This window comes from Emys orbicularis, chromosome 8 (assembly GCF_028017835.1).
Source record: "Emys orbicularis isolate rEmyOrb1 chromosome 8, rEmyOrb1.hap1, whole genome shotgun sequence".
NCBI lineage: Eukaryota > Metazoa > Chordata > Testudines > Emydidae > Emys > Emys orbicularis.
Genome location: NC_088690.1, coordinates 57336912 through 57359814, shown reverse-complemented (window position 1 = coordinate 57359814; position 22903 = coordinate 57336912). Strand labels below are relative to the sequence as shown.

General features: G+C 44.3%; 2 protein-coding genes across 2 annotated transcripts; both read left to right on the top strand.

The window, feature by feature from the left end:
* The first annotated feature begins 4973 nt into the window (after positions 1 to 4973).
* On the top strand, positions 4974 to 7568 carry LOC135882603 (zinc finger protein 253-like). The gene has a single exon (XM_065409560.1). It carries the CDS (start codon positions 5008 to 5010, stop codon positions 6172 to 6174), a length of 1167 nt encoding a protein of 388 aa, XP_065265632.1. The 5' UTR covers positions 4974 to 5007; the 3' UTR covers positions 6175 to 7568.
* Positions 7569 to 10755: 3187 nt separating this feature from the next.
* Positions 10756 to 17622, top strand: LOC135882736 (zinc finger protein 253-like). The gene is made up of 2 exons (XM_065409738.1): positions 10756 to 10783; positions 15541 to 17622. Exon 2 carries the CDS (start codon positions 15651 to 15653, stop codon positions 16806 to 16808), a length of 1158 nt encoding a protein of 385 aa, XP_065265810.1. The 5' UTR covers positions 10756 to 10783; positions 15541 to 15650; the 3' UTR covers positions 16809 to 17622.
* The last annotated feature ends 5281 nt before the right edge of the window (positions 17623 to 22903 follow it).

The following is a 22903-nucleotide window of genomic DNA, read 5'->3' as shown; positions in this document are numbered from 1 at the left end:
TTAGTTTTTTTAAGGTTAGATTTGTGCATGTTTGTTTTTTAAACCAAACACGTTGAATATGTACAAAATCAGGAGGAAAAAGTCCTCTCCACCACTTTGACTTCAAAAAAAAAAAAAAAGGCACTGCAGAAATTATTGAATCTGCACTTTCCTCATCCTACCATACGTTAAGGAAGTCTGCAAAGGAATAGACCCACCTCTCTTGACTTAACAGTCTTGGACCCGTCTTATACGTTGAGCGGTCAGAGTGGGTATTGGCAAAATTAGTTGGGAACCACTTGCGTGGGGAAGTAGCTGACAATTTAAACTTGCACATGTTAAGAAAAAAACCACAGGTTTGAGAAATCAGAGTACTCGCATCATCACCTGGTCAAAGTGTTCCAGCAATTCTTTCCTAATTCTCTTCCTCTTCATCCCTCCCCGGCACAACTTCCTGCTATTTAGCGCTCAGCCATAGATTTTGTGTCTTGGGTTATAGTTAGAAAATCTTTTCTCAACTTGTTCATTTTTTCCAAAATCTCCTCTCTGTGGGACCAGCTGATTGTTACCAATGGTCTGGAAGATCCTGAAGAGTTTCACAATAATGCAAGTTATAATGACAGGCTGGAGATGGCTAAAGAGATCACAATGCTTTCTTGCCCCTGGTGATTTTGAGAGTGAACAGTATGAGCTTCTAGTTTTTGTAAAGTCTATCCAAAAACTAGACAAGCCATTTACAACACAAAACTTCCTCATAGCATGAGCTTCGGCAGCTTCTTTTGTCCCGTCCCCATCCTCAGCTGCTCATTGCTATGGGGTTGATTGTACAGTCTTTCTACGGTGGCTGGAGCTTGTAGCTTACATTTTATAATTAGTATCAGGAAAGAAATACTTGGTGGCAAAGCGTCCTGGTGATACTCATAAAAAATAAATATTTCTAGCAACGTGGCGTGCAGTGGTGGTGGTGTCTGGGTCGGTCCCAGGATATGAGAGAGATGAGGTGGGTGAGGTAATTGGCTTAACATCTGGTGTACATGCTCCAGTGCACCAAATGCCCCAGTAACAACTGTGTGGGTGAAATGAGAATCACCATGCTGTCAAACTCTCACAGAAAATTGATTAAAAAAACAAAACAAAATACCATATTGCCTGTGGGCGAACATTTCTCATAAAGCAATCATTCCATATCTGATCTCTGTCCTCCTTCTTAAACGAAATCTGCACACCACTTTCAAAAGATGAGCCTGGGAGCTTTGCTAAGCACTAAAAATCATGGTGTTAATAAACATACTGGATTTATAGCTCACTACAAAAATTTGTAACCCATTAATCCTCTTTTGTCCTACAACTGCAAAGGTGTTAACTGCCCACTTCACCTTAAATGGTCTCTTGCAGCACGTGTGAACTCCTTATGCTAAACAATCTGTTCCATCTCCTATTTAACTGTCACACTCTGATCACCTTTCCCAGACCTAAAGAAGAGCTCTCTGTGAGTTCAAAAGCTTGTCTCTTTTACCAAAAGAAGTTGGTCCAATAAAAGATATTACCTCACTCACCTTGTGTCTCTAGTAACATACTTAACATGAATCTTATGATAAAGACCCTGGTTGCTGAAAGAAGCTTGTCTTCCTCTGGGAGTTTTGGTCCTGGGAATTAAAGATTAGACCTGTAGAGCAGGGGTTCTCACGATGACATTTTTGGTGGCCTCAGAGTGCGGCCGCCAACTCTTGCTGGTGGTCACTCTGACAATTTTTCCTAAAGTACTTAATTAACATTAGGAAAAATGAGTAAATATGCACATATATATATAATCTCCAAATCATGGACGTTTATTTATGTAGTGGGAGAGCAGTAGGAAGTAGAGCTCCCTGTTGAGTGCACCCGGAATTTGCTCCTATTCTCGTGCTCAGAGCCTGTCACGGAGAGGGAGCCCCTCATCCTGCTGGGGAGCTGCCAAACTCTGCAGCAGCCCAGAGCCATTGAGCTGCTGGGGTAGCTACAGCAACTGTTAACAGTGAGTGTGGACCCAAGCTTCCCGCTCTGCCGTGTTTCTCTATCCCTGCCTCCCGCGGCCCTTCAGCGAGCGCTCTTCCCAGGGAAGTTGGGTCAGGAACTCACCGGCTACCTGCAGGGTCCCAGGCTCCCTGTGCCCCAGGCAGGAACAGGGGCGTGCCCTGGTGACCAAACACTGCAGCTGCCTCCACTGAGAAGAGCCGGGGCCGTGCACATAGATGCCGATTTCCCCTCTTCCCCTAGGTGCTTGACCCTCCCCTCCCCCCGGCTCTGTCCCCACTCCACCCCTTCCATGAGGCCCTGCCCCAATTCCAACCGCTTCCCCAAATCCCTGCCCCTTCCCCGCCTCCTCCCCTGAGCGCGCCACGTTCCCGCTCCTCACTCCCCACCCCCAAGCGTGCTAAGGCTGCCAAACAGCTGTTTGGCGGTGGCCGGGTGGGAAACGCTTGGGAGGTAGGCGGAGGAGCAGGGACACGGCCCGCTTCGGGGGGAGGAGGAGCAGGTGGGGAGGAGGGGAGCTTGGCTGCCAGTGGGTGCAGAGCATCCACTAATTTTTCCCCGTGGGTGCTCCAGGCCCGGAGCACCCATGGAGTCGGCGCCTATGGCTGTGCACACCAGGCCCATGTATCTCCAGAGCCTGGAGCCTCCGAAGCGGCAGCGCCAGCACAAACACCAAGACTGCATTGCTGCCCTTGGTAATGGCTATTCAGGAGCAACAGCTGGGTGCTGCAGGGAGGGGCTGCTGCTTTGCCCCCCACAATCTCTGCCCACACTTTGGAGGTTGTCATGGCCGCAAAAAAATCTGTTGTTGCCTAATGCAGGGCCGTAACCAGGGTGGGGTCACGTGCCCCTCTCCCCAGATTTCTGCCTTCCATTTAGCGGAGTTTGAAAACCGTTGCCTCCTGCCAGGAGCCAGTGGAAGCCACCAGAAGCTGGTGGAAGCCTCTCAGGCCGCTGGCTCTCTGTGCTGTGGGAGCCAGGGCGCTGGCTGGCTGCCTGGCAGCCCTCTCTGCCCTACTCCCTGTGCCAGGCCACCTCTGCACAGACAGGTGCTTCCCAGGCACGATGGGCGGAACAGCTCCAAGCTAACCCCCGACACACACTTGCCTCTCCCCAAAGGAGCCCAGTGCCAGCCAGCAATGCTCACTGGAGCCAATCCCTGCTTGTAGAGCCCAGCTGCCCAGCTCAGCAGCAACAGAGCCAGGAGTGCCAGGGCAGTGGCCAGCGAGCACCTCTGGGAGCATCTCATGTCAGCTGGGCTCTGCAGGCAGGGGCTGGCTCCAGGGGCATCACTGGCCAGCGCCAGGCTCCGTTGTGGGAGAGATGAACGCATATGAAGCACAGGTCGGACTGTGCTGCCCTGCCTGCGTGGGGAGTGCCTGGCCGTGCAGAGGTGGCCAAGCTTGGGAAACAAGGCCAGGAGGGCTGCTGGGCAGTCAGCTAGCACCCTGACCCCCCACAGCACGGAGAGCCAGGGGCCTGAGCAGACCCTGAGCAGAGAGCAGCTCCCACCAGCTTCCGATTCACCGGCTCCTGGCAGGAGGCAATGGTTTTCAAACTGGGATGGGCATCCTGGGGAGCATGCCCCACAGTTTGAAAATCTCTGTGCTAAATGGAAGGCAAAAATCTGGGGGGCATGTGACCCCCCCCATATCCTCCTACACATTGCCTTTAGGGGGTGCAAATAAGCTTGCTTGCCCTGGGCACTAAAATTCCTTGTTACGGCTCTGGCCTGGTGAGCTTGAATATCTCAAGCTGGCTCCTGCTGAAAGGGACCCATTTGTTAATTGCTCAGATGCAGGGGCTCTCTGATATGGAAACTTTAAAATATTCTGAAAAGAAATAGGCCAAATAGGCAGAAGAAGGTGCATGGTCAGTAGGGATTGCAGCTCTCGATTTAACGTAGTTTAAAATATTTAATAAATTATACAGTACTAGCCCCCAGTCTGACTTGCACCAGCTAGCAATGAGAGAGATCTTCTGGGGAACTTTCAAAGAAAATGGAGAACTCAGACATGTTTTTGGATTTGCCTGAGATTAAAGGGACAGAGACTAAAATAATAATAAAAGAAAATGCACCTGCTGCTTCTACTGTGTACCCTGGTGCACACTTCACACACAGACTGTGGATAATGATGACTGTCAACTGGTTAGGTCCCTAGTTTAGGATTTTGGCAGTCTGGGTTCAAGTCCCTGATCCCACAGACTTCTTTTGTGAACTTGGGCAAGTCACTTAGCCTCTCTGTGCCTCAATTGTCAATCTGTACAATGGTGCTGATAGCACTTCCCTCCCTCACAAGGTATTGTGAAGATGAATGTTAGATTTAGACTCTGTGCTCAGATACTGATGTAATATTAATGGGGGCCATGTATGCACTATAGCTAGAAAAGTGCTTTACTTAGCTTAATTGTCAGAAAAGTGGGGAGATCCTGTAGCAATATATCTGGGCCAGCAGAGTTCAGATCTAACAAGTCACATTTTATGAAAATGGAATATGGGTATGGAGAATGGAAACAGAAGTGCTCAAAGAGAGGTGGTACTAACTTCTAAATAATTATTAGAAAAGAAAAACAAATTAGAAGGTGCAAAATATCACATCACCAAATATTTGAGGTAGTTGCATATGGGTCATCCAGGTACAAGAGAGAATGAGATTTTTCTACTTCGTTTTATGATAAAACAAAGGAGAAAATCTTGCATTACCTGTGGCTAATTAAATATTTCAAATTAAAAGAATTTTCCATGTGCCAGTGTAGTAAAATAGCAGGGTATCCTCTGGGGAACTAGACAGGCAAATGTCTCAGGATCCTTTGTTCACTTTTCCTGACATCAACGTCAGCAAGTCAGGTAATGAAATATTTTTTTCCCTCTCCTTGCCTCCCCCCCTTCCCCCTCTCTCTCCTTCCCCAGGAGGCTGCAATTGGAGCTGAAGATGAAAAGGTCTAATCATGAGAGAACATATGTACATGTCTCTATGATCACTCATCAGTAAGCACCTTCTATGACACCACAGGATGGATGTGGAGGTTGACTGGGAGTCTGATAATGACACTTGTGACACAGGTGAGGAGCATTCAGATGACTCCAGCCATATCTCTGAACGGATGGGTCGCAAAGCCAGCCTCCAGCTGGAGGTAGAGGAAGATTACTCACCACCATCTAGTCCTGCTTGCAGCCTTGCTGGACCTTCAGTTAGACAGGAACTCCCTGTAGAATTGCAGTGTGAAGAGGAGGAAACCTATGAAAACTACTACCAGAAGCGTGATTCAACCACCGCTGCGGTGTTTGTCACCTCCAGCACCAATTTTGACCTGCAATGTGAAGATGAGGATCTGGAGCTTTACTCCTCTGAGCACTCTGAGGAACCTCAGGGAGGGCTAAGTGAGGATGATGAAAACATCATTCTTATTGATGCCTTTGGTGAGGAGGACCTGGAGCCCATCTCTGGAGAAGCTTTGCCTTATAGGTGCAAGAAGTGTGGTGCCTCTTTCCAGGATCTGGGTGAATTACAGGAACACAAACAGATCCACCTGACAGAGCATTCATACCAATGCCCAATCTGTGGCAAAGAGTTCTTCCGTGCTGCGAACTTGCGAATGCACAAGCTCATTCATTCTAGTGACAGGCCACACAAGTGTCCGGAGTGTGACAAGGGGTTCATCCGCACGGCTGACGTCTGGAGGCACCTACGCAACGTCCACAAGATTGAACGTTCAAAAATTTTGGGAAATGGTATGGTTAGGAACCCATGGTCTTCAGTGCACCAGACCCAAAATGGTGGCGGAGATACCTATCAGCAGTGTTCAGATGACCAAAAGCCTGGAGGAGAACAGTCTAAACCTTACATCTGTCCAACATGTGGCAAAGGTTTCCATAAACCTAATTTGCTGTCGAAACACAAGGTGATCCACCGACAGGACAAACCATATCAGTGTCAAGAATGTGGAAAGTCCTTTATCCAGCTGCTCAGGTTGAAAAGGCATCAGCAAACTCACTCTGGAGAGCGCCCTTTCTACTGTGAGGAGTGTGGTGGAACCTTCACGCGGCTGGCATCACTACAGCGTCATCAGCGGATCCATACTGGAGAAAAACCCTACTCTTGCGCTTACTGTGCTCAAGACTTCACAGAGTCAGGCTCCTTGAGGAGACATGAGCGCACTCACCAAGTGAAGATGTCTTAGAGTCTATAGTACCTCACCTGCTCTAGTGGTTGTTTTGTTTCCCTTCTTACCTGAGTGAAACCTGTCCACGCTTCTTAAGAAACCTCCATACTCTATGCACATAGGTCAGTCCACAGCTACCTTCCCCAAATATTGCCAATATGACTCTAATAAGGCAGCAGGAAGAACTCCATGATCTCTACAAGTAAAGACATAAGTGAAGAGGAAAAAGCCCCCGTGCCATTGAAGAATGAGGTTAGAGAATTTGTAGGACAAATGTAGAGAGTGAAGCCCCTTGGAGGTGCTGGACATTGTAGCTGGATTTCTTTTGGGGTGTGTCAGATTGAGTTTTCCCCAAAGATTGGTGTATTAAATAGAGCTTTGGTGCAGTCCTGACCCTGAACTGATGGGTACTGCTGTCTAGAAAGTGACTGCTCTCCAGCACCAGATTTGGAGATCTGTCATTGCAGGCCGTTGCCAGGACTGCACAGTCCTCTTAGTTAGATATAGCCCATCCGCACCTCTGTGAATTCTTTCATAGTTTTTAGTGAAGTACCTTTATTTGAAAGAGAAGGATCATGTCAGTTGCAAAATAATACTATCCAGGACTTTAATAAACTGGAAACTTAATTAACAGTTGCACCCTTTGCGCACACACTTGCTTATGGATATACTGATCCTTCATGTGCTTACATAACCCATATCACATGTATGTATATTGGTGGATGGAGAGAGGGTTGTATGGCTCGCTGTGATGGTGCATATGGGTACCGTGGGTTGTCTCTATGGATCTATGCCAGTTATGTCTAGGTGGAGAGCCTTTACCCTGCCCAGCTACTGTGTTACAGTAACAAATGTTTTAGAATTTAAAATAACAAAAATGCTAATTAAAAAAAATAAGGAAAATAGTGCTGTTTTTTTACACTGTATGGTACTTGGATTAAAGGTTCCTGATTCTAGCTCTGATTCTAGAAGATCCAATATGGTAAGTAGCATCAATCCTTATCACACATTCTGGGGCATTTTTTTTTAAGGGATCCTGGCAATTTAATTTTTCTTTTTTGAACAGGCTAATTAAAAATCCTCAGTTTTGCGCTACTGAACCCTTAAAATAGCATGCCTTTCAATTTTTAAAACCATTCTTTTTTTAAAATGTGATGGCTTCTGGCTTTTTCCCCCACCTTGTTTTTGAGAAGGGTCTTTCGGGTTGGCCTAAGAGGAACACCTCTCCTTCTGCATGCTCTTTCATTGTATATGCATACACCTGTTTGCTGACTGTTCACTCTTCATTTCGGCTCTGCTTCGCTATTACTGCTAAACACCCATTTTTTCAATGCTCTGAGAATGTTGTTCACAAAACTGCATAGGGTCAGGTTCACTAAGTGTTGTCAAATGCACAAGTAAATAAACTAAAAAAGTGTGAACCATCTCTTTTCAGCCAAAGTAATTTTGGGGGTTACTTGTAACTATGGTAAGAACGATTACATACAAGGTTTTGTAATTTCAAGTTGATAGTGTCTCCTCAATCACTCAGCTAACCACTGGTAGACCTTTTATATAACTTAATAGTAGGTAGGGACTTGAATGAGAGAGCTTGTAATTGGTAAAAGTCTCTTTAAGCCTCACCTGACCTTCCTGTTGCTTCCTCTGCTTCCAACATTGGACATGCCAACTGCTCCTGTAGCTGGCTATATAATGGGAATTGTGGGAGCAGGATGATAAGGTGGCCTTCAAGAAGTTGCCTGCTGCATTACCCATGGTTATAGGAGCTCTTCTAGCAGTGGGATCGATCCGAGTGATGAAGTGAAAACACCCCCAGTACTCCTCTTTTCTTCCCATGCCCTCCTTCATTTAGTCTGTTGCACATCTGGTTACAAAACACTTACTTAAGATGAACACTTTAGCCCTAAACTTCCTTATAAGCTTATATCACACACACACACTGGTATTCTCATACTCCTTAAATTCATTGTTTGAGAGTTGACTCAAGCTCACGACTAGTGGGTTCGTTGTTCTACTTGCCATGAATGGTTGTGGATGTAGATGGAGCCAGACATGGAAAATTATTTTCTACTGTCCTCTTGCTCCAGCTGATATACCTGTCATCCTTTGCAATACTTGCTCTGCCCCTAGCCTAGGCTGAAGCATGAATCTTAGACCTAGCTGCAGTATCCAGGGATGGTATTTTTTTAATTTAAGACCATTCTTTATATACAAGTTGTTTGTCTGTGTTGCTACAGTGAGGCATTTGTGTATATCCACTTGGTTCCCTTAGCTTTGCAGAGGGGTCACATGAAATAATGCCTCCTAACTTTTTGAAAGTCTGGTTGTCAGGGGGAGTTCTCAGCATTCTGTTTGCATTTTTACAGAATGGAAATACAAATGTTTACGGTCACCAGAAAATATTCCCCTGCAACAGTTAATGGCCCTGGAAGGGGGAGGCTATATGCAGTCAGATCTAAATCCTTGAATTGATTTCTGATCCAGTCTTTAGCACAAGGTTGATTGAAGGAAAGTGTTTGTATCAACTTTGTTCACAGTATCTAGACTGGAGGAAACGGGGATGGGGAAAATCAGTTTGACCTATTTCTTCCAGTTACTAGTTATCTTCTGATGAGAAAGTAGGCACTAGAGCTGAATACAGACATTAGCATGTGATTTTTTCCTAACCAAAATCTTACAACCTGAGTTGTTTTGACTCGATAGCATTACTGTCTAAAACACTCACTCATTCTGTCAATAAATATCCTGCAGCATGCTGAGGGGAGGGAGAGAAGTGGTGTTAGTAAGGTTGAAGCAAGAAATTCATCTCTATGTGAAAGCTCAGGACTGCTGCTCTTGATCTAAATGGACAGCAACTGCATTAATGTGCCATGGATGAAAATATATAAGCCCTTCAAAGAGACCAGTTTTCATAAAGTGGAAATGGGCAGAAATGCCATGGCTTTGGTTGAAGTGGAATTATTAAATCTGGATAAACAAAGAAATGTGAGTTTTTGGTAAGTTTCCCTACAAATGGTCATTCAAAGCAGTGATGGAAAGGCCACCTGTTTCTGTTATGAGAAGAGAAATCACCATTTGTGTATTTATCATGCTGATGGAAGGACACACATGATTCTTCAGGGAAAGCTGTAACTACTTCCAAATATTAATTTCTAGCTCTGTAGTGTGGCAACCTTTGTGGTGAAATTTACAAATGGACAGAAACCTGTCCTGTCATAGCTGTCTGTTATAGTAATCCTCACAATTAAGATTGGCCATACTGGGTGAGACCAAAGGTCCGTCTAGCAATTAATGTTTATATACCCCAACCTCTCATTAACATGCATTAAGAAATGCACTAGAATATAGTTTCATTGGTGTATTGAGGCCTTGATTCAAGAAAGTAATTTAGTACATGCTTGACTTGAGAGTCTTGTTGACTTCAGTGGGATTTAAGTATGTGGTTAAGCACATATCCTAACTAGGGAGGGCAGGCATCACCAAAGGGAAGAGGGACAAAACGGGGGCCAGTGACCTTTCCTCTGCTCCCCAGGGGTTAAGGAGGGGGAGACTACACCACCAAAATTTGAAGTAACTTTCATACTGGGCAAATACTATCCCTGACTACATTTTTTTTCAATCTGAGGGTAGGGGGGGAGAGTGCGTGGCTGCTGCCCAGGACAGCAGATTGTGACTGGTGGTAGAGCAGGAAAAGAAAGTTTGGAGTCAAGGTGCCCTTTGGTGTAAAACTAAGAACGCTGCTCAAGGATCTAAAACAAAGAACGTTTTCCCAGGCGGGGGGTTGTCTGTGAAGCACTAAATGGCAGGAAGCTCTTTGAGCCAGCCAGCTGCTGCAGTCACGCAGACAGTGATGGGGAAAGAGCAGAGGCTGACAGAGGGTGAGGACCCCGGCTGGAAGTGATGCCTACGGCTGTGCGAGCACTGGGAGGGCTAAAACTAAATAACAAGGGAAAAAACCAGGCACCAGATCTCTCTATCCAGTAGCGACAGGGGCACCGCCTCTCTGTGCTTACCTCCACCTGCCTCCGGGCTCCATCCCCGTCTATTAACCCCGCCCCATCCGCGGCCACTGTCTCTCCGCCCGCCCGGCCGGGGGCGCTATCCCCGCGCACAGCCCCAGCGCTGCTTGGACTCCGGGCATCGGCAGCCGCGCAATCGGCTTCGGTACGGACAATGCGCATGTGCTCCTGCAGTTCAGCGCATGCGCACTAGGGCGAAGGGTGAGTTTGTGCGGATGGAGATCCCGCTCTTCCCGGCGCGGCATGAGGGGGAAGGGCCGGGGCAGGACACGCCCGGGAGGCGGCCGGGTCCGTGCGAGAAGCGCCGCGGGCAGAGAAGGGCCGGTGTTCGCGCCGCCGGGGCCCAGGAGCAGCCCGGCGGGCGGGGGGCGCCGCCGGGAGGGGCAGCGCTCCGGGGAACCAGCCGCCAGAGGGAGCGTGTTGGCCCGGGCGAGGCTGGGCTGTGCGGGCGGCTGGTGAGCGGGTCACGGTGCTGCAGGGAGCGGGGGGACCGGCCCCGCAAGTCTCATTCCCTGTCGGTGTCTGTCCCTTAGGTCGGGCGATGTAGCCCGCCCCGTCCCTGGAGCCGCTGCCTGATAACGGGCTGAAGGGAGCTGTGCTGGAGGCAGGTGTGTCTGGTGGGAGGGCCTGGCTCGGTGGGAACTTTCTTCTCTGTGCCTTGGCAGGGCATCTTTCTCCCTTGATTTCTCCTCCTTCCCCTGCTGTCTTTTCTCCACCTTCCTTCAGCATCTCCAGCCACAATCCTCTCTGGTCTCTTTTCTCCTCCGTATGACCTTTTTTTCTCTCCCATATTCTGTTTCCATATACTTGTAGTGTCCCATGTTGGAACTACTACTAGTGTGGTAGTGGGGTGGCTGTACTACTGAGATTATGGTTGGGATTAGTTTACTCTGTAATATATGTTAGTAGTGCATCCAGTATGAGGTGTCTAATGTTAGTATTTTGAGCAATTCACTGCTGGGACATGGCATCAGATTCTTCCAAGGGGAGTAAGTGATACACATTACTAAAATACGCAGTGCACATCCTGAAACAATTTACTGCTTCAGGTTTTTCCTGTGATGTATGTGGGTATGATGGCAGAAGATGGGATGATAACATATATGCTAGAATGAGAAAATGGGTAGGCAATAAAAAGAATTAAATATAGAAATGTAGGACTGGAAGGGATTCCGCAAAGTCATCTAGACCAGTGCCTGTGCTGAGGCAGGACTAAGTATTATCTGGACCATCACTTACATGTGTTTGTCTAACTTGTTCTTAAAAACCTCCAGTGACAGAGATTCCACAACCTCCCTAGGTAATTTGTGCCAGTGCTTAACTAACCGACAGGACGTTTTTCCTAATGTCTAAACTCAGTCTCCCTTGCTGCAATTTAATCCCATCCCATTCCTTGTCCTGTCCTGAGTGGATAAGGAGAACAATTTATCCTCCTCCTTTTTATAACAACCTTTTATGTACTTTAAGGCTGTTATGTTCCCCCCTCAGTCTTCTCTTCTCCAGATTAAACAAACCCAATTTTTAAAATCTTTTCTTGGAGGTCATGTTTTCTAGCCCTTTAATCATTTTTGTTGCTGTCTTCTGGACTTTCTCCAGTTTGTCCACATCTTTCCCGAAGTGTGGTGCTCAGAACTGGACACAATGCTCCCGTTGAGGCCTTATCAGTGCTGAGCAGAGCAGAAGAATTATTTTTCGTGTCTTGCTTACAACACTCTTGCTAATACATCCCAGAATGATTTTTGCCTTTTTTGCAAGAGTATTTCTTTGTTAACTCGTATTTAATTTGTGATCCACTATAGTTGCCAGATCCTTCCCCCCCCCCCCCCCCACGCCCAGTAATTCTTCCTAGGCAGTCATATCCCATTTTGTATTTGTGGATTGATAGGTGGGTGATGGCTGGAGGTTAGTAGGCACACCGTGGGATTCAAGTGAAGGGTCAATTTAACACCAAATGCATACAAATAATGATGTGTAAGGGTGGAGCTGGGGAATCACCTGAAATAGGGGGACAAAGATAGAACAGAAAAGGAAGGTGATAGGGCAACCCAGGGGCAAATCACATACTATATGCAAGAGAACGAGTAGATGATGGGTATTATGGGAAAGGTCAGTGAGTTGGGAGGCTGTTGATTTTGTAGTTATCTGTTGGAAAGTATAGTGTCAACCAAGACTGCCCCCCTTTACCTGAATTTTCACTAGAGTTAATCTAAACTCCTGGTTTGTGTGTAGGCACCGAAAGAATTATTCAGTGTAAAAGTACATGACACTGCTGAATCCAGATGCTAGGGAATAAAAAGGCAACTATCCAATCCAAAATGTCTTTCACTTTAGGAGGTGGAAATTGGGAAAAACATTAGGTGTTGTAGTTCTTGATAGTCTACGCATCAGTCTTTCTGTATTGGGGGGCTCATATATTTAGATGAATATGGCCATGTGCATCTGGAGTGCAAATCTGAGCTCATATTGTTCTCGTATTGTAGTTAGAGGGATTTGTTGCAGTACTGTATAGGTAGAATTATTAGGACATAACTTTTTTCTTCATTTTTTTTCTCTGCTGGAATAAATATATATTCTGTATACTGAGAAAGATTGCATGTGTTTTGGTTTATTATTTTGTGATCATTCTGGATAAAGACCTTGGGTGAAATTCTGGCCCCACTTAAGTTACCCCCTTGTTTCCCAGGCCATGACTAATGAAGAGTTGAAGAGATTTAATATTTCATTAGAAAGATAGTAACAAAGGTCAGTTTGTTTAGTGAGTAAAACCAGTCTTCCTTAAGACTTGTATAAGTTAAGGCATTCAACTTAAATACATTACTAAGTTATCTTGAGATATGAAAAACACCAAGTGAAATTAATGAGACTGGCCTGGACTTGATATTTATATGTACGATCACAATCACTTGCAGCCAGAGAAACCTTAATGATTTTGAATGGAACCTGAACAAAGCTGATCAAGAGGAACTGGAGAGAGAGTTGGGGAATAAAGGGAGGAGAAAAGGAGAAGAGAGTGAAGGAAAAGAAGAATGTGGAAAGAGCTAGTTTCACAGGCAAAGGGCAGCTGGGATAATAGTGCAGATGCACTTGCTGGGCTAGACTGGCAATTTGAGTGGAGCTCAGTCTTAAATCTGGGTGACTAAAAGTGTTAATGGGGTGGGGGGGAAATGTCAGGAAAATAAAAGAAACTGCAGAAGGAGTGGGATAGGTGCTGGAATGTGCTGGGGGAGGTCTGGAAAATGTCCTTCAAAACCACACTTCGATGTGGCATAAAGTGAGTGCATTCCTTACAAGAAGTTTATATGGATCAGGGAGATTGATTTTGACCGGTTCAAACAGGCCGTACCAACTGCCAGTGAAAATTATTTGTAAAGGGAGTTTCTTCAGAGAGTTTTAAACTATTCCATTTGGGCCAGTGCTAAAGGTTTCTCAGCTGTGTTTATGATGCACATAGGTTTAGTTGCAAACTTTCTTTTATAGATTGGCAACTGTGAATAATCCAGTTACCAAGATAAATTAATCTTGGCTCACTCTCTGAGATTTAGGACTTGTTTTAGCCCTCAGGAAATAAAATACCAATTAACCAGTGCAGTAGGGATTATTTCTCAAGATGCTGTTATCAGCCCGTCACCATTAAACAGATAGCAGGAATTAATCTAAATTCTGTGTCACACTCCTTGATTCTTGACAAATGGTGCCAGTGTTAGTACCTTTTACTGCTGTCGTGGAAAGGGTGATCAAAGTGGTCTGACACTGCAGCATAAAAGAATATTGTATTGAAAGAAAAATATTGATAAAATAACCCCAAATTTTTGATCAAAAACATCAGAATTGTAGAAACTCCTCAACCTAAGAACTGGATTTGTTCCTTATAACTGTCCCCTTCTCACTCTGCTAGCTTTCTGTGAAAAATCTTTCTTGCTATTTGCAGTTTGGCCATCTACTGTAATTGTACCTGACTCTGGTTATAGTTCAGAATCCTTTCTTCTCCCTACTTATTTTTCCAAAATGTTTTCTCTCTGTGGCGCCAGTTGGAGGTTACCCAAGAGTGTGGAAGATCCTGGAGAGCTTCACAATAACGCAGGTTATGATGACAGGCTGGAGGTGGCTAAAGAAATCACAATGCTTTCTTGTTCCTGGTGATTTGAGAGTGAACAGTATGAGCTTCTGCAGTTTCTTTCAGCCCTCACCCCACACGTGGCTGCTTACTGCTACATGGTTGGCTATTTGGTCTGCCTGATGTTGCTGGTGCTTGCTGCATGATTATGTGGTCAGTGTCAGAAAGAAAGTGTCTGGTGTTCACTCATACAAAATTAAATATCTCTAGCAATGCAAAGAGATCACTTAATATAAAACTTCTGACAAAGCCAAGTGTGTGAAGGAAGCGTCCTGGGAGTTAAGTCTAAGACCTTCACTTGAATGAATTTGAATATCTCAATCCAGCCCATGCTTAAAGGAAGAAAGATGTTTATTGTTTGCTCAGGATTGGCTAGTGCTGTCTGATGTGGAAACTTTAGATGGCTGGAAAAGAAATAGGCCAAATAATGTAAAATAATCAAAATGGCTGGTAGGGATTTAAATATTGAATGAATTCAATTTAAAATATTTAATAAATTATACTAGAACCTAGTATGACTTGCACTGGCTAGGAGTGAGAGATGATAATGTGTTCTAGAAAAGCTGAAAGAAAATAGAGTATAGACATGTTTTGGAGTTGCCCAAGAATAACAACAACAAAAATAAAAATGTTCTTGCAGCTTCTGTTATGTATCCTGGCAGGCTGCTTGTCACTATGGAGCATTTATTATGAAAAGGTCAGGTGGATTTCATTTAGTTTATTTGTGGGGTAAAGATTGTCAGGAACAAAGTTTGCCAGGAGGAATAGATCTGAGATCTATCAAGCTGCATCTTATGATAACGTATATTGTGGAGAAGAGTAAAATAGATATAGAAGAGTTCAAAAAAGTGTGGGAATAGTTTCTAAATCATATTACAAAGCAAGGGAAAACTCAAAACCAAATCACCAAATATTTGAAGTGAATGGATCCATGTTATCAAGTTCTAAAACAAAAATTATATGAATTCTTAATTATTATTTTTTTAAGGCTAGAGAAGCCAGAGGTTGTTACCTTAATTATTCAAATTTGCTAAAAAGATACAATTAAAAGAGAGGATTTAACTTTATGGAGATATAGAAATGTTCCATTTGATGATCATAATAAACTACCCAGTGTCCCCTACAGTGAAATTAATTCACAAAGTCTCAGTATTATTCTGTTCACCAGAAAAAGATCTCTTGTGGTTGTTAGCTTTACTTAATGTGAATGTTGGCAAATTGGCTAATGAAATCATCTCCTGTTTTTTCTAGGGAAGGTTGTGATTGGAGTTGAGAACTAGATGAGCCAATCATGAAGGACTATGACCATGGTATGCTTACATCCACAATAAGCCATATATAAGCCCTGTGTATGACACCATATGATGGAGGTGGTCTGGGAGTCCGATAATGACACTTGTGACACAGGTGAGGAGCATTCAGATGATTCCAGTCATTCCTCTGAGCAGGTGGGTCGCAAATCTAGCCTCCAGCTGGAGGTAGACTTAGACTACTCTCAACCGTGCAGTCCTGGTTGTAGCCCTGCTGGACCTTCAGGTAGGCAAGAACTCCCTGTAGAATTGCAGTGTGAAGATGAGGAAACCTATGAGACCTACTACCAGAAGCGAGGCGAGACTACAGCTGGGGTCTTTGTCACCTCCAACACCAATTTTGACCTGCAATGTGAAAATGAGGATCTGGAGTTCTACTCCTCTGAGGAACCTCAGGGAGGGTTAAGTGAGGATGATGAAAACATCATTCTTGTTGATGCTTTTGATGAGGAGGACCTGGAGCCCATCACTGGAGAAGCTTTGTCTTATAGGTGCAAGAAGTGTGGTGCCTCTTTCCAGGATCTGGGTGAATTACAAGAACACAAACAGATCCACCTGACAGAGAATTCATACCAATGCCCCATCTGCGGCAAAGAGTTCTTCCATGCTGCGAACTTGCGAATGCACAAGCTCATTCATTCTAGTGACAGGCCACACAAGTGTCCGGAGTGTGACAAGGGGTTCATCCGTACAGCTGATGTTTGGAGGCACCTACGCAATGTGCACAAGATTGAGCGTTCCAAGGGAGTTTTGGGAAATGGTATGGTTAGCAACCGGGGGTCAACATTACACCAAAACAAGCATGGCCATGGGGACTCTGACCAGCAGTGTTCAGAAAATAAAAAGCCCGCGGGAGAAGAGTCTAAACCTTACATCTGTCCAGTGTGTGGCAAAGGTTTCCGTAAACCTAATCTGCTGTCCAGACACAAGGTGATCCACCGACAGGATAAACCACATAAATGTCAAGAATGTGGGAAGTCCTTTGTTGAGCGGCTCAAGTTGAAAAGGCACCAGCAGATTCACTCTGGAGAGCGCCCTTTCTACTGTGAGGAATGTGGAAGGACTTTTACACAGCTGGTAACACTACAGTGCCATCAGCGGATCCATACTGGAGAAAAACCGTATTCTTGTGCTTACTGTGGTCGTCGCTTCACAGTATCTGCCACTCTAAGGAAGCATGAGCGCACGCATAAAGTGGACAAATCGTAGTATTTAGGGCTCCATGGTTGTGGTCACCATTGTTTCCTGTTACCTGAATGAGACCTGCTCAAGACTGCTAGAGAAACTACCCCAGCCTACACACACAGGTCAGTCCACAGCCCCCTTCTCCAACGATGGCCAGCATAACTCTAATAAGAAAACATTGCCTCATGAGGAACTCCATGATCTCCACAAGTAGTCTGTGTTAACCGGCCCTGCACCTGTTCGCTGGAGTTACAAGAGGGGAGAGCTCAATTTCCATTAAATAATGAGGTCAGCGAAGTCAAAGGATATCCATCTGTACCTTGATATAACGCTGTCCTCGGGAGCCAAAAAATCTTACCGCGTTATAGGTGAAACCGCATTATATTGAACTTGCTTTGATTCACCGGAGTGCGCAGCCCCGCCCCCCTGGAGTACTGCTTTACCGCGTTATATCCAAATTCGTGTTATATCGGGTCGCGTTATATCGAGGTAGCGGTGTATATGGAAGTGGAGTTCCTGGAAAGTACTGGGCATTGTCATAACTAGCTGGACTTTTCTGCGGGTGCATCGAGTTGAGCTTTTCTCTAGGACTGATGGGTTAAATGGAGCCCTTCTGCAGTCACAGACTCTGAACTGATTGTGACTGCTCTCCAGCACTTGATTTGAAGATGTCATTTTTTGCCTATACTAGGACTGCACAGTCCATTTAATCAGAGCTGGCCCATCCATACCTTCTCTCTGTTCATTCTGTCATGTTTTCTAATGAAGTATCTTTATTTTGAAGAGAGGGATCATGTTGGTTGTAAAAATCCAGGACTTTAATAAACTAGATAATTAATTAACAGTTGCATCCTTTGTGCACACACTTGCCTATGGAATTATTGATCCTTGATGTGCTTACATAACCCATGTCCTATATATGTATATTGATGAATGGAGAGAGGCTTGTATGGCCCACTGTGATAGTGCATATGAGTATTGTGGGTTGCCTGTATGGATCTGTGCCACTTGTGGCTAGGTGGAGAGCCTTTCCACTTCCTAGCCACTGCATTACAGTAAGAAATGTCAGAACATTTAAAATCAGAAAATGCTAATAAAAATAAGGAGAATACTCCTGGTTTTTACACTGTTAATATTTAGATTTAAGGTTTCTCACTCTAGAAGATACTTCATTAGATGCTAAGCAGTATCTGTCTTTATTAGAAATTCTAGGGCATTTTTAAAGGGATGGTGTCAACTTAATTTTCTTTTCTAAACTGACTAATTAGCCCCCCTCACCAAAATTTCAGCTACTGAACCCTTAAAAAAGCATGCCTTTTAAATTTTTGACATGTTTTAAATGTGGTTTCTGGTTTGCTATGTTTTTTTGGGGGGGAGAAGGGGGGTTCTCCCAGAAGGGTCTTTTGGGTTGGCCTAAGAGGAACACCTCTCCTCCTCTATCCTTTTACTACACTTGTTTGCTGACTGTTCTCTTTTTTCATTTCAGCTCTGCTTCTGCTGTTACTGCTAACCACCCATTTTTTTTCAAAGCCCTGAGAATGTTGTTCACAAAAACAGTGAACCTGACTCTATACTTTGGGCATTTGACAACACTTTGTGTAAACTAAACAAGTGTGAACAATCATTTTTAAGTCATATTAATCTTGGGAGTTACTTGTAACTACAGTAAGTACAAAATTGTTAACTGTAATCATTATTTCAAGTTGATAGTGTCCCATTAATCACTCAGCTAAGCAGTTGGTACCATTATGTAGGGCCTATTATATATCTTAAAAATAGGTAGGGATGTTAATGAGAGCATGTAATTGATGTCCCTTTAAGCCACACCTGTGTGTCCTCTGCTTGAAACATTGGATATGCCAACTGCTTTTGTAGCTGGCTATATTATAGACTCATAGACTTTAAGGTCAGAAGAGACCATTATGATCATCTAGTCTGACCTCCTGCACAATGCAGGCCACAGAATCTCACCCACCCACCCACTCCTGTAACAAACCCCTAACCTATGCCTGAGTTATTGAAGTCCTCAAATCGTGGTTTAAAGACCTCAAGGTGCAGAGAATCCTCCAGCAAGTGACCCATACCCCACGCTGCAGAGGAAGGCAAAAAACCTCCAGGGCCTCTGCCAATCTGCCCTGGAGGAAAATTCCTTCCCAACCCCAAATATGGTGATCAGTTAAACCCTGAGCATGTGGGCAAGACTCACCAGCCAGCACCCAGGAAAGAATTCTCTGTAGTAACTCAGATCCCACCCCATCTAACATCCCATCACAGACCATTGGGCATATTTACCTGCTAATAATCAAAGATCAATTAATTGCCAAAATTAGGCTATCCCATCATACCATCCCCTCTATAAACTTATCAAGCTTAGTCTTGAAGCCAGATATGTCTTTTGCCCCCACTACTCCCCTTGGAAGGCTGTTCCAGAACTTCACTCCTCTAATGGTTAGAAACCTTTGTCTAATTTCAAGTCTAAACTTCCTAATGTCCAGTTTATATTCATTTGTTCTTGTGTCCACATTGATACTAAGTCTAAATAATTCCTCTCCTTCCCTGATATTTATCCTCTGATATATTTATAAAGAGCAATCATATCTCCCCTCAGCCTTCTTTTGGTTAGGCTAAACAAGCCAAGCTCTTTGAGTCTCCTTTCATAAGACAGGTTTTCCATTCCTCGGATCATCCTAGTAGCCCTTCTCTGTACCTGTTCCAGTTTGAATTCATCCTTCTTAAACATGGGAGACCAGAACTGCACACAATATTCCAGATGAGGTCTCACCAGTGCCTTGTATAACGGTACTAACACCTCCTTATCTCTACTGGAAATACCTCGCCTGATGCATCCCAAGACCGCATTTGCTTTTTTAACGACCACATCACATTGGCGGCTCATAGTCATCCTGTGATCAACCAATACTCCGAGGTCCCTCTCCTCCTCTGTTACTTCCAACTGATGTGTCCCCAATTTATAACCAAAATTCTTGTTATTAATCCCTAAATGCATGACCTTGCACTTTTCACTATTAAATTTCATCCTATTACTATTACTCCAGTTTATGAGGTCATTCAGATCTTCCTGTATGATATCCCGGTCTTTCTCTGTATTAGCAATACCTCCCAGCTTTGTGTCATCCGCAAACTTTATTAGCATATTCCCACTTTTTGTGCCAAGGTCAGTAATGAAAAGATTAAATAAGATTGGTCCCAAAACCGATCCCTGAGGAACTCCACTAGTAACCTCCTTCCAGCCTGACAGTTCACCTTTCAGTATGACCCGTTGTAGTCTCCCCTTTAACCAGTTCCTTAACCACCTTTCAATTTTCATATTGATCCCCATCTTTTCCAATTTAGCTAATAATTCCCCACGTGGAACCGTATCAAATGCCTTACTGAAATCGAGGTAAATTAGATCCACTGCGTTTCCTTTGTCTAAAAAATCTGTTACCTTCTCAAAGAAGGAGATCGGGTTGGTTTGGCACGATCTACCTTTTGTAAAACCATGTTGTATTTTGTCCCAATTACCATTGACCTCAATGTCCTTAACTACTTTCTCCTTCAAAATTTTTTCGAAGACCTTGCATACTACAGATGTCAAACTAACAGGCCTATAGTTACTCGGATCACTTTTTTTCCCTTTCTTAAAAATAGGAACTATGTTACCAATTCTCCAGTTGTACGGTAGAACCCCTGAGTTTACTGATTCAATAAAAATTCTTGCTAATGGACTTGCAATTTCATGTGCCAGTTCCTTTAATATACTTGGATGAAGATTATCTGGGCCCCCCGATTTAGTCCCATTAAGCTGTTCGAGTTTGGCATCTACCTCGGATGTGGTAATATCTACCTCCATATCCTCATTCCCATTTGTCATCCTACCATTATCCCTAAGCTCCTCATTAGCCTCATTAAAGACTGAGGCAAAGTATTTGTTTAGATATTGGGCCATGCCTAGATTATCCTTAACCTCCACTCCATCCTCAGTGTTTAGCGGTCCCACTTCTTCTTTCTTTGTTTTCTTCTTATTTATATGGCTATAGAACTTTTTACTATTGGTTTTAATTCCCTTTGCAAGGTCCAACTCTACATGGCTTTTGGCCTTTCTCACTTTATCCCTACATGTTCTGACCTCAATAAGGTAGCTTTCCTTGCTAATCCCTCCCATCTTCCACTCCTTGTAGGCTTTCTGCTTTTTCTTAATCACCTCTCTGAGATGCTTGCTCATCCAGCTGCTATTATGGGGAGGGATTGTGGGAGCAGGGTGATAAGGCAGGTGGCTTCCAAGGCGTTGCCTGCTATTTCCCCCATGGTTTGTAGGAACTCTTTGCAGTGAGTGGTGGAATAGATCAAGGTGATGAAGTAAAAATGCCCCCAGTTTTCCTGTCTTCTTCCCATGCCCTCCCTTGTCTAGTCTGTTGCCCACCTAGTTGAAAAATGTGATTTAAGGTGAAAACTTTAGCAGTAAAATTCCTTATACACTTATATTATACATTCATACTCTAAAAATGCATTGTTTTAGAGTTTATTTCAGCTCATCACTAGTGGGTTTGTTATTCTAATTGCCATGAATAGTTATGGATGGAGACAGTGCCTGTGATGAAAATATTTTCTAATGTCCTCTTGCTCCAGCTCATGGAGCTACCCTCCTTCACAATACTTGTTCTTTCCCTTAAGGTTGAAGTATGGATCTAGCTGCAGTATGCAGGGATGGTATTTTTTTTAATGAAAGACTATTTTTTATATACAAACAGTGTATGTATATATTTCTGTAGTGTGAAGCATTTGTATTTGTCTACTGGGCTCCCTTAGATTTGAAGAAGGGTTGCACAAAATAATGTCTCCTACCTTTGAATGGCTTTGGTTGTCATGAGTAGTTTTCAGCATTCTGTTTGGATTTTTAGAGAATGAAAATACAAATGTTTAGGGTTACCAGAAAATATTACTCTGCAACAGTTAATGGCCCTAAATGTGGAAAGGGGGAGACTAAATGCAGTCATGAAAACTGGTCTCTTTGAAGGTTTTATTTTCATCCAGAAATGCCACATCTTTGGTTGAAGTGCCATTAAATATGGACAAAGGGATTACTGTGAGTTTGAGTGAGGTTTCCCTACTGATAGTCATCCAAACCAATGGTGGAAAGGTCACTTCTTTCTGCTATGAAAAGAGAAATCAACATCTGTGTTCATTTATCATGCTGATGGAAGGACACACATGATTCTTGAGGAAAACATGTAACAACTTCCCAATATTAATTTCCATTTGGACAAAATAGTTAAAATTCTACCTCTGTAGTATGGTGACCTTTCTAGTGAAATGGACTAGTAGATGGTTATAGTCATCCTTGCAATTATAGTTTATTTATACCCACTTTATGAATATACATTAAGAAAGGCACTAGAATAGAGTTTAATCAGTTCATTGAGGCCTTGATTCAAAAAAGCAGCTTAGTATATGCTTGACTTTAAGCATGGGTGAGAGTCCCATTAGCTTCACTGGGACTTAAATATGTGTTGAAGTCCCCATCTTAAATAGGGATGCAGGGGCCAGTGACCTTTCCTCTGCTTCCCGGGGCTTAAGGAGGGGGAGACTATGCAAATTTGAAGTAACGTTCGTGGGCAAATACTATCCTTGCCTGTACATGTTTAGGGGGGAGAGTGCGGGGCTGCTACCTAGGACAGCTGCTTGTGACTGGTGGTAGAGCAGGAAAAGAAAGTTTGGAGTCAAGGTGCCCTTTAGTGTAAAACTAAGCAGAACGCTGCTCAAGGATCTAAAACAAAGAACGTTTTCCCAGGCGGGGGGGTGTCTGTGAAGCACTAAATGGCAGGAAGCTCGTGTTGAGGCAGCTGCTGCTGCAGTCACGCAGACAGCGATGTGGAAAGAGCAGAGGCTGACAGAGGTGAGGGCACGGGGAAGACTAAACAAAAAATCGGAGGTCAAAAAACCCAGCACCACTTAACACCCCACTTCAGGCCGCCGCCTTCTCCCGAGCCCCCCGGCACCTCCACCCGCTGTGTACACACAGCCCCTAGCCCCGCCCCGCACAGGGAGCCCCGCCCCCGGCACCTCCCCCCCTGCGTAAACACAGCCCCTCCCCGCACAGGGAGCCCCGCCCCCGGCAC

Bases quoted from the DNA above. Each gene is read 5' to 3' on its own strand.
- LOC135882736 (XM_065409738.1), top strand. From the start codon at position 15,651: ATGATGGAGGTGGTCTGGGAGTCCGATAATGACACTTGTGACACAGGT.
- LOC135882603 (XM_065409560.1), top strand. From the start codon at position 5,008: ATGGATGTGGAGGTTGACTGGGAGTCTGATAATGACACTTGTGACACA.